Source organism: Phocoena phocoena, chromosome 13, assembly GCF_963924675.1.
Source record: "Phocoena phocoena chromosome 13, mPhoPho1.1, whole genome shotgun sequence".
Taxonomy (NCBI): Eukaryota; Metazoa; Chordata; class Mammalia; order Artiodactyla; family Phocoenidae; genus Phocoena; species Phocoena phocoena.
This window is the reverse complement of record NC_089231.1, coordinates 50,681,477-50,693,921: the sequence shown is the minus strand read 5'-3', so window position 1 is coordinate 50,693,921 and position 12,445 is coordinate 50,681,477. Positions and strand designations below refer to the sequence as shown.

Below are 12,445 nucleotides of genomic sequence, written 5' to 3'. Positions count from 1 at the left end.
AAATGCACTAAGAATCCCAGAAATCAGGTTACCACTGTGTTTGTTATAAGGATGCGATTGAAGACCCTAAGTAGCCCAGTTTACCCTTTATGAGGACTCAGGACCTGACAGCAAGGAAGAAGCATGTCTGCGGCAACAACCCGCTTTTCTCTTACAAGCACTGAGAGTCTCGTAACTTCTTTATTCGGCTGCAGAAAGATGAGAGCTTTCTCATCTTTCCAAGGCCCAGCTGTATTTATTTCATAAGATATGTGCTAAGTCTCTCTGTGGTCTCATCTAGTTCTTCTTCAATTACCCTTGACCTAGATTTCTTTTAAATTCTATTCATAAGAAATGCTTATCTTATTTTCATCATCATTATTCTTTTAAGCCACAACACATTCTTTTGGGAAGACAGTTGAGGTGTTTTAATATGTTTATGTGTACATATAAATGAATATATTCACAAATTGATTGGCATGAGATAAATTTGAGTGTTTATTTACATTAATTTTATCATTCTGTCATTAACTGGCCAACACCTTTTTTTTTGGCCGCACCAAGCGGCTTTAGGGATCTTAGTTCCCCGACCAGGGATCGAACCCGGGCCCTTGGCAATGAAAGCGTGGAGTCCTAACCACTGGACCTTCAGGTCAACTCCTTGAGGGCAGAGGGCCAGACTCCCTCTTTGCCAGAGTATCTCCAGCACCAGCTTGGAGGCCACCTCCCTCCTTCATCTGTTCATCACATAAAGTAGCTGACCTGTGTTTAGGGGCCTTTTTGTTTGAAAAATAGGCAGCTTAGAATGCCAGCTTGTAAGATGCATGGGAATAAGAACCTCACTTGGGGCCATAAATGCACGTGCTACTACAGAGGGCAGGTTGGCCTGCTCTCAGTGAACTGCTATTTTTCTCACCCTTTTTTTACACGAGTACATAGGAATGAATTCAGTTAAAGCTGTGATAAAGCGAGAGAGAGGCATGGACATATATACACTACCAAATGTAAGGTAGATAGCTAGTGGGAAGTAGCCGCATAGCACAGGGAGATCAGCTCGGTGCTTTGTGACCGCCTGGAGGGGTGGGATAGGGAGGGAGATGCAAGAGGGAAGAGATATGGGAACATATGTATATGTATAACTGATTTACTTTCTTATAAAGCAGAAACTAACACACCATTGTAAAGCAATTATACTCCAATAAAGAGGCAAAAAAAATATATATATATATGCACCTCCTACAGCACCGGAAAGGGCTCTGAGTGAGGTAAGTGAGAACATATCCCCCTCCCCCATATAATCCTCAAGAAAATCTCTGTTGTAGCCTGGGGAGGGGAGTTATAAACACATCTTTTTAATTGTGGTAAAATAGACATATAAAATTTACCATTTTAACCGTTTTTACATGTATAGTTCAGTGGCATTAAGTACATTCACACTGTGTGCGACCATCACCACCATCCTTTCACAGAACTCTTTTCATCTGAAAGTCTGTCCCCATTAAACAACAATTCCCCATTCTCCCCAGCCCACAGCTCCTGGTAAGCACCAATACTTTCTGTCTCTATAAATCTGACTCTTCTAAGTAACTCACATTAGTAGAATCATACAGGAGTTGTTCTTTTGTGCCTGGCTTATTTCATTTAACATAATGTCTTCAAGGTTCATCCATGTTGCAGCATGTGTCAGAATTTTCTTCCTTTTTAAGCTGGAATAATATTCCATTGTACTGATATACCATTTTGTTTATCCATTCATCTGTCAACAGACACTTGGATTGTTTCCAACTTTTGGCTACTGTGAATAATGCAGCTGTGAACACAGGTACACAAAATACCTGCTCAAGTCCCTGCTTTCAATTTTTTTGTTGGGTCATATGGTAACTCTGTTTTCAATTTTTTGAGGAATCACCATACTGTTTTTCATTGCAGCTGTACCATTTTTGCATTCCCAAAAGCAGCGCACAAGAGTTCCAACCTCTCCACACCCTCACCAACACTTGTTATATTCTATTTTTTTGATAACAGTCATCCTAATGGGCACGAAGTGGTATCTCATGATTTTGATTTGTATTTCCCTAATGCGTAACGATGTTGAGTACCTCATCATGGGCTCAGTGGCCATTTGCATGTCTTCTTTGGAGAAATGTCTATTCAAGTCCTTTGCCCATTTTTCAATCAGCTTGTTTGGTTTTTGTTGTTGAATTTTAGGAGTTTTCTATATGTTCTGGATATTAATCCCTTATCAGATAGATGATTTTCAAATATTTTCTCCCATTCTGTGAATTGCCATTTTACTCTGTTGACAGCGTGCTTTGATACACCGAAGTTTTTCATTTTGATGAAGTCCAATTTGCCTATTTTTTTCTTTTGTTGCACGTGTCTTGCTGTTACAGTCAATAAATCACTGCTAAGTCCAGTGTCATGAAGTTTTCCGCTTGGAGCCCAGTTTTAATAAGTCATTTTATAAGGGTTATGGAAAACATCTTTAGATGGGGCAGGAACATAACTAAAATGCAGAGGAGGGGGTTATTATTTTGCCACTGTGCCCACATCTTAAGTAATCCTTGCAATCGGACTCTGATCACCTCTGATGAGAAAACCATGTGAAAGACAACTGCCTCTAACCACAGTGACAGGGAACCTCAGGGGAAGGGTCTCCATTCTACTGATAGATCAACATTTACGTCCTTTTCCCATGGATCCAAGATCCCTTATGTGATACTGGAGCCAAACCAAGCAGGAGGGAGCCCACAGGCTCCAGTTTGCTTAACTGAGTAATTTCACTCCCCGTGAGTATGATTATCCATGTGTGTTTCCTCACCGACACCCCCGGGGCAATCTCTATTCCATTGTGTTGAGTGAAGACAGAAACCCTGACAAGCAGTTAGGGGAGGCTCAAGATCAAAGTGCTGGGTAGGAAACCAAGGCCAGTCCTGTCGAGATGCCTCAGTTGAGATTTGCAGAGTCTTCCAACTGCTGACCCTAAGCAAGAAAAGAGCATGGTTTGAGCACCCAGATCACCAGCACTGGGATGGCTTCTCCCTGAAGCTCTCGAGTGTGAGAATCTGCACATCTGTTCTAAACACTCGCCAGCATAGGCTTTGGGGCAATCCCGTCCAGCCGAGAAGGGCTGCGGCAGGGAAATTATAATAAGAGTAATAACGACTGGTTGACGTTGTCCTGTCCCTCCAAAGACTGACATTCATGCCATCAGCCCTCAACACTGTGACCTTATTCAGGGCAGGAACGCTGGCGAAGCAGAGCTAAATTAGCCCCTGTAGAAGGGAGGACAGCCACACGGCTCCTCTCCCCTCCTCCCAGCTCCATCCTGATGGGCTCATCTCCTTTGCTTGTTGTGATTTAGGGAGGAAAGAGGGTAAGCGTTGCAGATGAACCACTATCGTCGGACAGGCTTGAGCTTGCATCTCCACTTTAACATTTACTAGTTGGTGACCTTGGTCAAATAATTTGCATCTCAGTTTCCTCAACTGTAAATGGGAGTAATTAAGTCCAACTTCATATGTCATGAGGGTTGACAATAGGAAGTGCCCGGCACACATATGTAACACTGACTGTTCACGATGCCTGTTCCCATGGTGAGTTGTGTGTCTCCCACGGATTCCCCTGGAAGTTCTTCAAGGTCAGGAAGCAGGTCTTCTTCCTCATTAAGCCCCCAGAAGTAGATTCCCCAATAAATATTTGCTGAATGGAGAGCCACAAGAATAATCTCCTTCCCTTAATTCTATCATTCGGTTGTGAGTTCCAGGTAGAAAAATCAATAAAGAACTGTCCCCACCTCGCCTTTGAAGAGTTACATCAGCTTACTCTCAGGAGTTGCACATCAGAAGGATAACTTCAAAGTCCTGTCAGATGAAGGAGGCCTTTATGGAGCAGAGCAACTTCCTCAGTGTTTTGCATAACAACACACCCACGCATTTTAACTGAGCACGTTTCCCCCAGGTCCTCGTGGATTCATGAGACTGCCAGCCTGGCACCAGCATGTTGACACAGGTTTTCCATCTAACACAAGCTGTACGAGTGCCTCGTGTTTCATCCACTCTGTAAATTTTTAAGCAACTATGTAAAAACAAAAAACTCAGAGAACAAAGAACAGATGCTGGGTTGAGTTATTTCACTAAAAAAAAAACAGTAATAAGTGTCTCTTTTCTGTCCTCCTCCCACTCTAACTGGATATATTTGGTCTGGGGTTGTTTCCCTTTGCTCAGAGTTCGAATTGCAACAGCTTTGTTCTGCCAATGAGAGAAGTCTGTGCTCTAGGCCAGGGGCACTCCAATGCAGTCCCTCCAAAAGATAAGGATCTCGCACAGAATATAAGTCAGCGCACTGCTTCCTTCCTCAAAAAGTCCTGCTATGAAAAAAAAAATGTCAGCTCAAACTCATCAGCGTGTTTAGTGCCAAGCGTGATGTTCATTCTGGCACAATCTCCTTACAGACAGGTAACAAAGAGCTCACAGGCTATCACCTTCTGTGGACCACGCTCTGAGAAGCATTGCTCCAGGTTACAGAAATCTCCATCTGCCTGAGACGTACTAGATTGACATTTACAATGGACTTTTGAGGGTTTTTTGGCCACCTAGCCTCCTTATCCCTTCCTTGGTAAAGCACTCCAATATAAAGCATCTGCCTCACCCTTTCTCAGTCTGTGGGTCCAGCTGGGGATCCTGTATGACCAGGGCTGGCCAAACAGTGCTCTGAGTCTCTCCAGTCACAGTGAATGGTTCAGAAAAGTCATGATCCAGGACTGGTCAATCAACGTAAATCCATCCAGCTTTTAGACCTGGGATGGGCAGTGGTCCTGACTGATGCAATCAGACTGAATTGTGAGACTCATGCAGAAGCTACAAGGAAGACAGTCTTTCCATTAGACTTAAAATTGTGAGGATGTCAGCCTGAAGTCAACAACACCCATGAGGCGAGAGCCTGGCTGTGAAATGAAGCAAAGACAGAGAGCAGAACTGAAAGAGAGACAGAAGCTGGATTCTGAGTAGGTCATTGGAACCTCTGGGTCAAGCCATGCCTGAAGCAGTTTCTACACTATGACTTTTCATTAATGTGAACCAGGAAATTTCCCTTTACTTAGACCAGTTGGTGAGCTTTCTAACACTTGCAACCAAGAGTCTCAAGCTTATGCATGTCTACTGTACCCTGGGCTCATTCTAAAATCCATATACCTTGATCCTGAAGAGACAAATCTGAAAAGGCAAAAGGTGGGGAGTCAGAAGAGCTGCCATTACCTGGGACTAGAGACAGCTTACCGAGACTTCCCACACCTACGTGTTTTCCTCTGCCAGGTTATTAACATCTGCCTCACATACCAGGTGACTGTGAGACTCACATGAAAAGATACAAAGGAAATCACTCCAGAGAACACATGAAAAAGCACTATACAGGGCCTCCCTGGTGGCGCAGTGGTTGAGAGTCCGCCTGCCGATGCAGGGGACACGGGTTCGAGCCCCGGTCCGGGAAGATCCCACATGCTGTGGAGCGGCTGGGCCTGTGAGCCATGGCCGCTGAGCCTGCGCGTCCGGAGCCTGTGCTCCGCAATGGGAGAGGCCCACGTACCGCAAAAAACAAACAAAAAAAAGCACTATACAAACAAAAAATTATTAGCACAACACCCTAGTTATTCAAACTTCAAAACTCTGGCATCCATAACTATCCAGAGCCTACAAAAAATTTCAAAAACGTTTGTACAACGAAAGATTGTTTTTTGTTTTTTTTGTTTTCCAGTCAAACCCTATACTCTGCTACAGAAGAGGAAGCTCCCCCTGCAGGCCAGAGGCCGTAAAGAGAGGCCATGGACTTGGAGGAGCCTGACAGCATCAAGAGCGGCAGCTGAGAGCCAGCCTGGCCCCCTGTTCTGGGCTCAGCACCAACGTGCTCTGTGTCTCACTTCTTAGGTCACCCAGGCTATTTTCTCCCCCATCGCACACATCATCCCATCTACTCAAGCTTATGAATCATGAAAGGAAAATGATGATTTAATTTAGAAATTATCGATTTAATTTAGAAATTATCGCAGTTCTCAGCCACTACTTTGCAGCTTTGGAGTTGTCCTAACAATACTATTATTATCCAGAGAGGCAGATTTTGTTTTTACTGCTTTCATATCTGAGGCCTAAGGGGCCAACATAACAACAAACTTTACATTAAAAGACTGAATTGTTTGAAAATTTCTCATGTTTTCAAACATTAGGATACAATCATTTTCTGATAGATTAAAAACAGCAATTAGAGTATAAAACCATTCCTGAAGACCTAAATAGACATTTCTCCAAAAAGACATACAGATGGCCAACAAACTCATGAAAAGATGCCCAACATCACTAATCATTAGAGAAATGCAAATCAAAACTACAATGAGGTATCACCTCACCTCAGTCAAAATGGCCATCTTCAAAAAATCTACAAACAATAAATGCTGGAGAGGGTGTGGAGAAAAGGGAACCCTCTTGCACTATTGGTGGGAATGTAAATTGATACAGCCACTATGGAGAACAGTATGGAGGTTCCTTAAAAAACTAAAAATAGAACTACCATATGACCCAGCAATCCCACTACTGGGTATATACCCTGAGAAAACCATAATTCAAAAAGATACATGCACCCCAATGTTCATTGCAGCACTATTTACAATAGCCAGGACATGGAAGCAACCTAAAGTTCCATCGACAGATGAATGGATAAAGAAGATGTGGTACATGTATACAATGGAATATTACTCAGCCATAAAAAGGAACGAAATTGGGTCATTTGCAGAGACGTGACTGGACCTAGAGTCTGTCATACAGAGTGAAGTAAATCAGAAAGAGAAAAACAAATATCGTGTATTAACGCATATGTGTGGAATCTAGAAAAATGGTACAGATGAACCTATCTGCAGGGCAGGAATAGAGATGCAGACGTAGAGAATGGACATGTGGACTCGGTGGGGGAGGGGGAAGTGGGATGAATAGGGAGATTGGGATTGACATATAAACACTACCATGTGTAAAACAGATAGCCAGTGGGAATCTGCTGTATAGCACAGGGAGCTCAGTTTGGTGCTCTGTGGTGACCTAGGTGGGTGGGATGGGGGGTGGGGTGGGAGGGAGGTCTAAGAGGGAGGGGATATATGTATACATATAGCTGATTCACTTCGTTGTACAGCAGAAAGTAATACAACATTGTAAAGCAACTATACCCCAATTAAAAAAAACAAAACCTTAACTATATGAAAACAAAAAGTTCCTGAGTTTTAAGCCATGTTCTGAGACTCTGGTCAATGCTGATATTTATGGATTCTCCTTTGGTGGCAAAATAACTAAATTTTTGGAGTTCCATATCATATATAACACAGCTGGAAGAAATCTGTTCCTCACAGTACCCTCCTTTGAGGAGCTCAGTCCTGGGGTCTGGGTGGGAGGACAGAATGAACACTTGTTTCACTAGTGTCCCTGTATACTGGGCATCAATTCCGTACCAAGCATGCGAACCCACGACTAAGCCCAGCCCGTCCAGGCCGTGTTATTGATGGGCAGGGTCACGGTCCCCGGAAGCAAGGAGCAGACTGAGCCCACCCTCCTTGCTCCCAATGACGGGGTGTATCCACGCAGAGCAGGCTCCACAAATATCACTACTCCGGCTTCCTACGTCTCCATCTGCAGCTCTCCATCTTGTAAAACAAGTCAGTCCTTCCCTGTTATCTGGTTATCTTCCATTCAGGGAGTGGGACCACTCCACGTTGGCCTCAGCCCCAAGACTTGTTCTTCAATCTAGCTGCACCATCATTAAAGCTGTTGCTTTGCCCCCTATTGATCCAAGGCACAACAAGTTAAAGGCAAAGGGGAAGAAGGTAAAGGGACTGTCCCCCCCAAAACCTCTAACACTTACCAGTCTGGACAGTGCTCTGGAACCAGCATAGATGATACCCACAAACAGCACTGAAGCAGGAAGCCATGTCAAAACATCAGATCTGTAAAAGGGAAAGAGGCCATAGATTTCTGTCACTTTATGTCCAAAAGACCTCGCTGGAAGGTATGACGCTCCCATACACCAAATACAGCACTCATGGTTGTCTAAACATCCCCAGGTGACTTGTGAAGCATGATTTGCTGTGTATCATTGAGAGGGATGGAAGCTGACCAAGCCATCCTGACTACAGTCCATCACTCAGCCAACGATGTGGCGTTACTGATCCCACAATCGGGCACAGACGAGCTGGAGATGGAAAAGGTTTCCTGAAGGTTGGGAGAAAGAACAGGTCTGATTTTTTTAAAAAGAAGCAGTGAATGTTATTCTTTGGAATTTAAGTAGCCGGAGGCTTTGAACACATGCCAAATTATTTTTAAAATTTTTTAAAGGCAATTTACCTAGGCAAGGTACCAAACAGCTCCAGGGAACCACAACAAAAGGAACCACAGTGTGAAAGGATGGAATTGAAAAGAGTGCCTGAACTTGAGCTGGGTGGCCAATTGCTGAGCCTCAACCGTTTACCTGGGATGCCAGTTCAGGGAATCTCCAAGGACTTCTCAAGGGCACATTTCTTTGATTCCCTTGTGGCCACACCAAGAACTGCTTTTCCTCTTTCTTTTTCTTTTTTCTTTTTTTTGGCCACACTGCATGGCTTGCAGGATCTTAGTTCCCTGACCAGGGACCAAACTCGGGCCCCTGGCAGTGAAAGCATGGAGTCCTAACCACTGGACAGCCAGTCCCAAGAACTGCTTTTTCAACACAGTTTAGAATCTTGCTCTCCTCAGAATACCTTTCCTGTAGTTTCAGTTCTACACTGAAAACCTGGGGGAAGAAACTTCATTTTCTTTTTTGCGCAAATCAGAAAAACAGCTACTGTGCAGTTTCCTTGTTGACAGCAGATGAAGTGGACCGGTAGTGTTAACTCAGATTTAAGAAATTATCTGAATCTTGGTTTGAGTGAACTTGTGATCTGCATGCAATATTAACTAGATTGGATAGCTTTTATATTTTCATACGTACACATAGGCTCTCCCCACCCTCATCAACATCCATTAGTTATTGAACTTTGTGAACTGGCATTGAAACATTACAACAATGTTTTGTTGCACCAATTTTATAAACTTTTACAGTGCAATACATGTTATTTTTCAGAGACAAACCAAAGTTTAATTTCTCAAGGTTCATGCTGTTTGTTTTAGCAGCATTTGATGGTGGATCTTTTATACACATTTGTAATAGATGAAAAATAAACCAGATTGCAAATGCTTTTTCTTTCCTTTTTAAAGCAAACCATGTACCAAGTTTTTTGGTCCAAATTGTGTAGGATAAGTTAAATTGCATTCTAATAACCAATATGAGTGTATTTCTGTAAGAATAGTTATGTTGAAATCAAGTTTTAAAAAGCAAAATCCCAGTCTTTCCATAGAGTACACATCACTGAGGGTGCAATTTGCTTCCCCCATCAGTTACAAATGCATTCGGTTCACTAATTCAAGTTTCCAGAGTTATTCTAAAATAAATATAAATTAGTGAAGACATTCCAGCAGGATACAACATAATAATCCCAAGTAACTCAATGAACTGCTCTCCTGGGATGGAGCCTGTTCAAGAAGTGTTCTTTGGTAATTTTATTAACATGGGCAGGCACTCTATCATCAGACCTGCTTTTGTACAACTTCCCAGGGAACAGGGCATGAAAACGTTTCTAGTCTCAGATAAGGCCTTCGAACCCTACTTCCTGTATATAGTCATTCAGCCAAACTCACAACAACTTGCAAGGTGCTCACAGCGCCAGAGTTAATATTAACAGCAGCATCAGGGACTTCCCTGGTGGCACAGTGGTTAAGAATCCACCTGCCAATGCAGGGGACACGAGTTCAAGCCCTGGTCCGGGAAGATCCCACATGTCACGGAGCAACTAAACCTGTGCACCACAACTACTGAGCCTGCGCGCTAGAGCCCACGAGCCACAACTACTGAAGCCCACGTGCCACAACTACTGAAGCCCGCACACCTAGAGCCGGTGCTCCACAACAAGAGAAGCCACCACAATGAGAAGCCCACGCATCACAACGAGAAGCCCTCGCACCACAACGAAGAGTAGCCCCCGCTCTCCGCAACTAGAGAAAACCCACTTGCAGCAACAAAGACCCAAAGCAGTCAAAAATAAATAAATTTAAAAAACAAACAAACCACACAAAAAAAACAGCAGCATCACCAATGACATTTTTTGAGCCCTTGCTGCAAACCAGGCACTGTGCTAAATGTTTTCTACACTGTAATCTTTTTAAAATCTGTGGGAGTTCCCCAGTTGCCTAGTGGTTAGGATTCCAGGCTTTCACTGCTGTGGCCTGGGTTCAATCCCTGGTGGGGGAACTGAGATCCTGCAAGCTGTGCAGCGTGGCCAAAAAATATTTATCTAAAAATAGATAAATAAAAAATAATAATAAAATCTGCACAACAATCTCACAAGGAAAGTATCATTATTATCATTATTACCCCCACTGTGCAGATGAGGAAACCGAGGCACAAAGAGTTTAAGTACTTTGTCTATGGTCAGAAAAGCTGGTAATGGCAAAGCCACAATTTGAATTCAGGCCTGTCTGACTTAAAACCTTGCTTTTAACCGCCTCTCATACTTTACCCTCAAGGATCTCATAATAATCTAATGTGAGACAATGATATATAAATAAATAAGTTGCAAACACAACATGATTTTGCCCTGGTAGCAGCTCAAGCAGCTAGTTATCTGAGAAATATTCTGCTATTACTAGTCCTGCTGCCATCACAGACATCTGTACTTCCAACCAAAAGGTGAACAAAGAATGGAAATGCCAGCCTCCATCCTAAAGGGGCCAAGCTAATACCAACCAATTGCTACTCTTCTAGGAAAAGGCTTTCCCATTAGACATTAAGGGCCAAGTCCCATGACATGCTGTGCCCTAGAAGGAAGCCCAGAGCATGTACTGTAGGGAGCATGATGACGAAGGAAGGAAGGCGTGTGCCGGGCAGGGGCGGGGAAATAGCGGCTGGCCCAGCTGCGGCAAGCCCGACTTCAGAATGGAAGGCCAGTGAAGCCCCAGACACGCGTGCCCCACCCACTCCTAAACAAAGAAAACTCCCGCCTACTCTCATACATACTTCAGGAGACGTCAGGGTATCTGGACGTGAGGGAAATAAAACAGCGCTAGGGAACCTCTTGTATTTTAACCCCTCCGCCCTAAAATACAAAGAAATAACTTCAAAACAAAAGTTTAGGCAAAATTAGAAGATATGTATAAATATAAATTTTCTGGGGAAAAATTTCTGAAAAGGAGTTGGGACCTTTGAAAACTTAAGATGTACCGCAAAGTTTTGTAACATAAAAAATGCGGGAAAAATTTCCTAATTGTAACAAATTCTTTACAGCCAAAGACTTTTTATCCCAGTGAAACCATTTTGGACTTCTGAATTCCAGAGCTGTAAGATAGCAAACCTGTGTTATTTTAAGCCAAAAAAAAAAAAAAAAATTTCCATCTCTGTAAGTACTGTAAGTACAGAGCATAGCACAAGGTCTGACTAAATTTTCCTCTGTATCTTACTTCTAGAGTAGAATTTTTCTCTCAATAAAGCATAAGTTTCTTTTTGTTGTTAAAAAAAAAAAAAAAAAAAAAAGGAAGAACTTCAACCAGAAAAAATATACACAGGCTGCTCCAGGAATTAGAATTTGGACCTCTGGCTTCCAGGGTTTCCACGACTGTAAGTGTGATCTTACAACATGGAGGGGTCAGACCTTTCAACACCTACCAGGGCAGATAAAATTCATGATGACTGAATTTTCCATACTCTTCCAGGCAGTGTGGAAACAAGGTGAGTACCAGCTACAAGGGCAGTGCTTCTTTGTGTTTTTTGCCATCTCTTGAAGCATTTCTTTAAAATCCTTTCTTCAGAAAGAAAGGAAACTAACTTTTACATCCTAGGTAGGTCTGCTAAAACTGAGGATTCTTTCCTCAGGAGATATAGCAATAAGTGATGGAAACTGTACCTGGTTCTGGGCACTGGAGAGTATAATCTTATTCACATGGTTGCTCAAATCTTTGGAAATTATAATTAGCTCTCTTCACTCCCAAGGAATGTTCCAGCAGTTAGCTGAAAACTTTAACCAACAGCTCTAAGGGACGGACACACTTCACACATGTCCCTGGGCTGTGCCCTTTCTTCTAGGTCAGGGCATCTAGGGCTGGGATCATCTAGGGGTCATCTAGGTTATCTAGAGGTGGGAGTAGGAAGGATGCACAAGTATAGAGCAGGAGGCTCTGTGTAGTAGAAAGAATGTGCTCAGGTAAACCTTCCTATTTAGAAGATGTGTATCCAACTCTAAAGCTAGTTGATTTACATCCCAACTCTAAAGCTAGTTTGCAGTGAGAGCTCCGTTTTACATTTATAAAATGGCGATAATAATGCTCAAAAGGCTATTGAGACAATTAGCTAAAGGAATGAATACGCAGCACTT

The 12,445-nt window shown here is 42.9% G+C and overlaps 1 protein-coding gene across 1 annotated transcript in view; it reads right to left on the bottom strand.

The window, feature by feature from the left end:
* Window positions 1–12,445, bottom strand: part of TMEM241 (transmembrane protein 241) — a 91,268-nt gene that overhangs the window by 60,145 nt on the left and 18,678 nt on the right. The window contains exon 4 of the mRNA XM_065889463.1: window positions 7,873–7,954. Coding sequence (XP_065745535.1) covers window positions 7,873–7,954 — 82 coding nt within the window. The remainder of the gene's footprint in view (window positions 1–7,872; window positions 7,955–12,445) is intronic.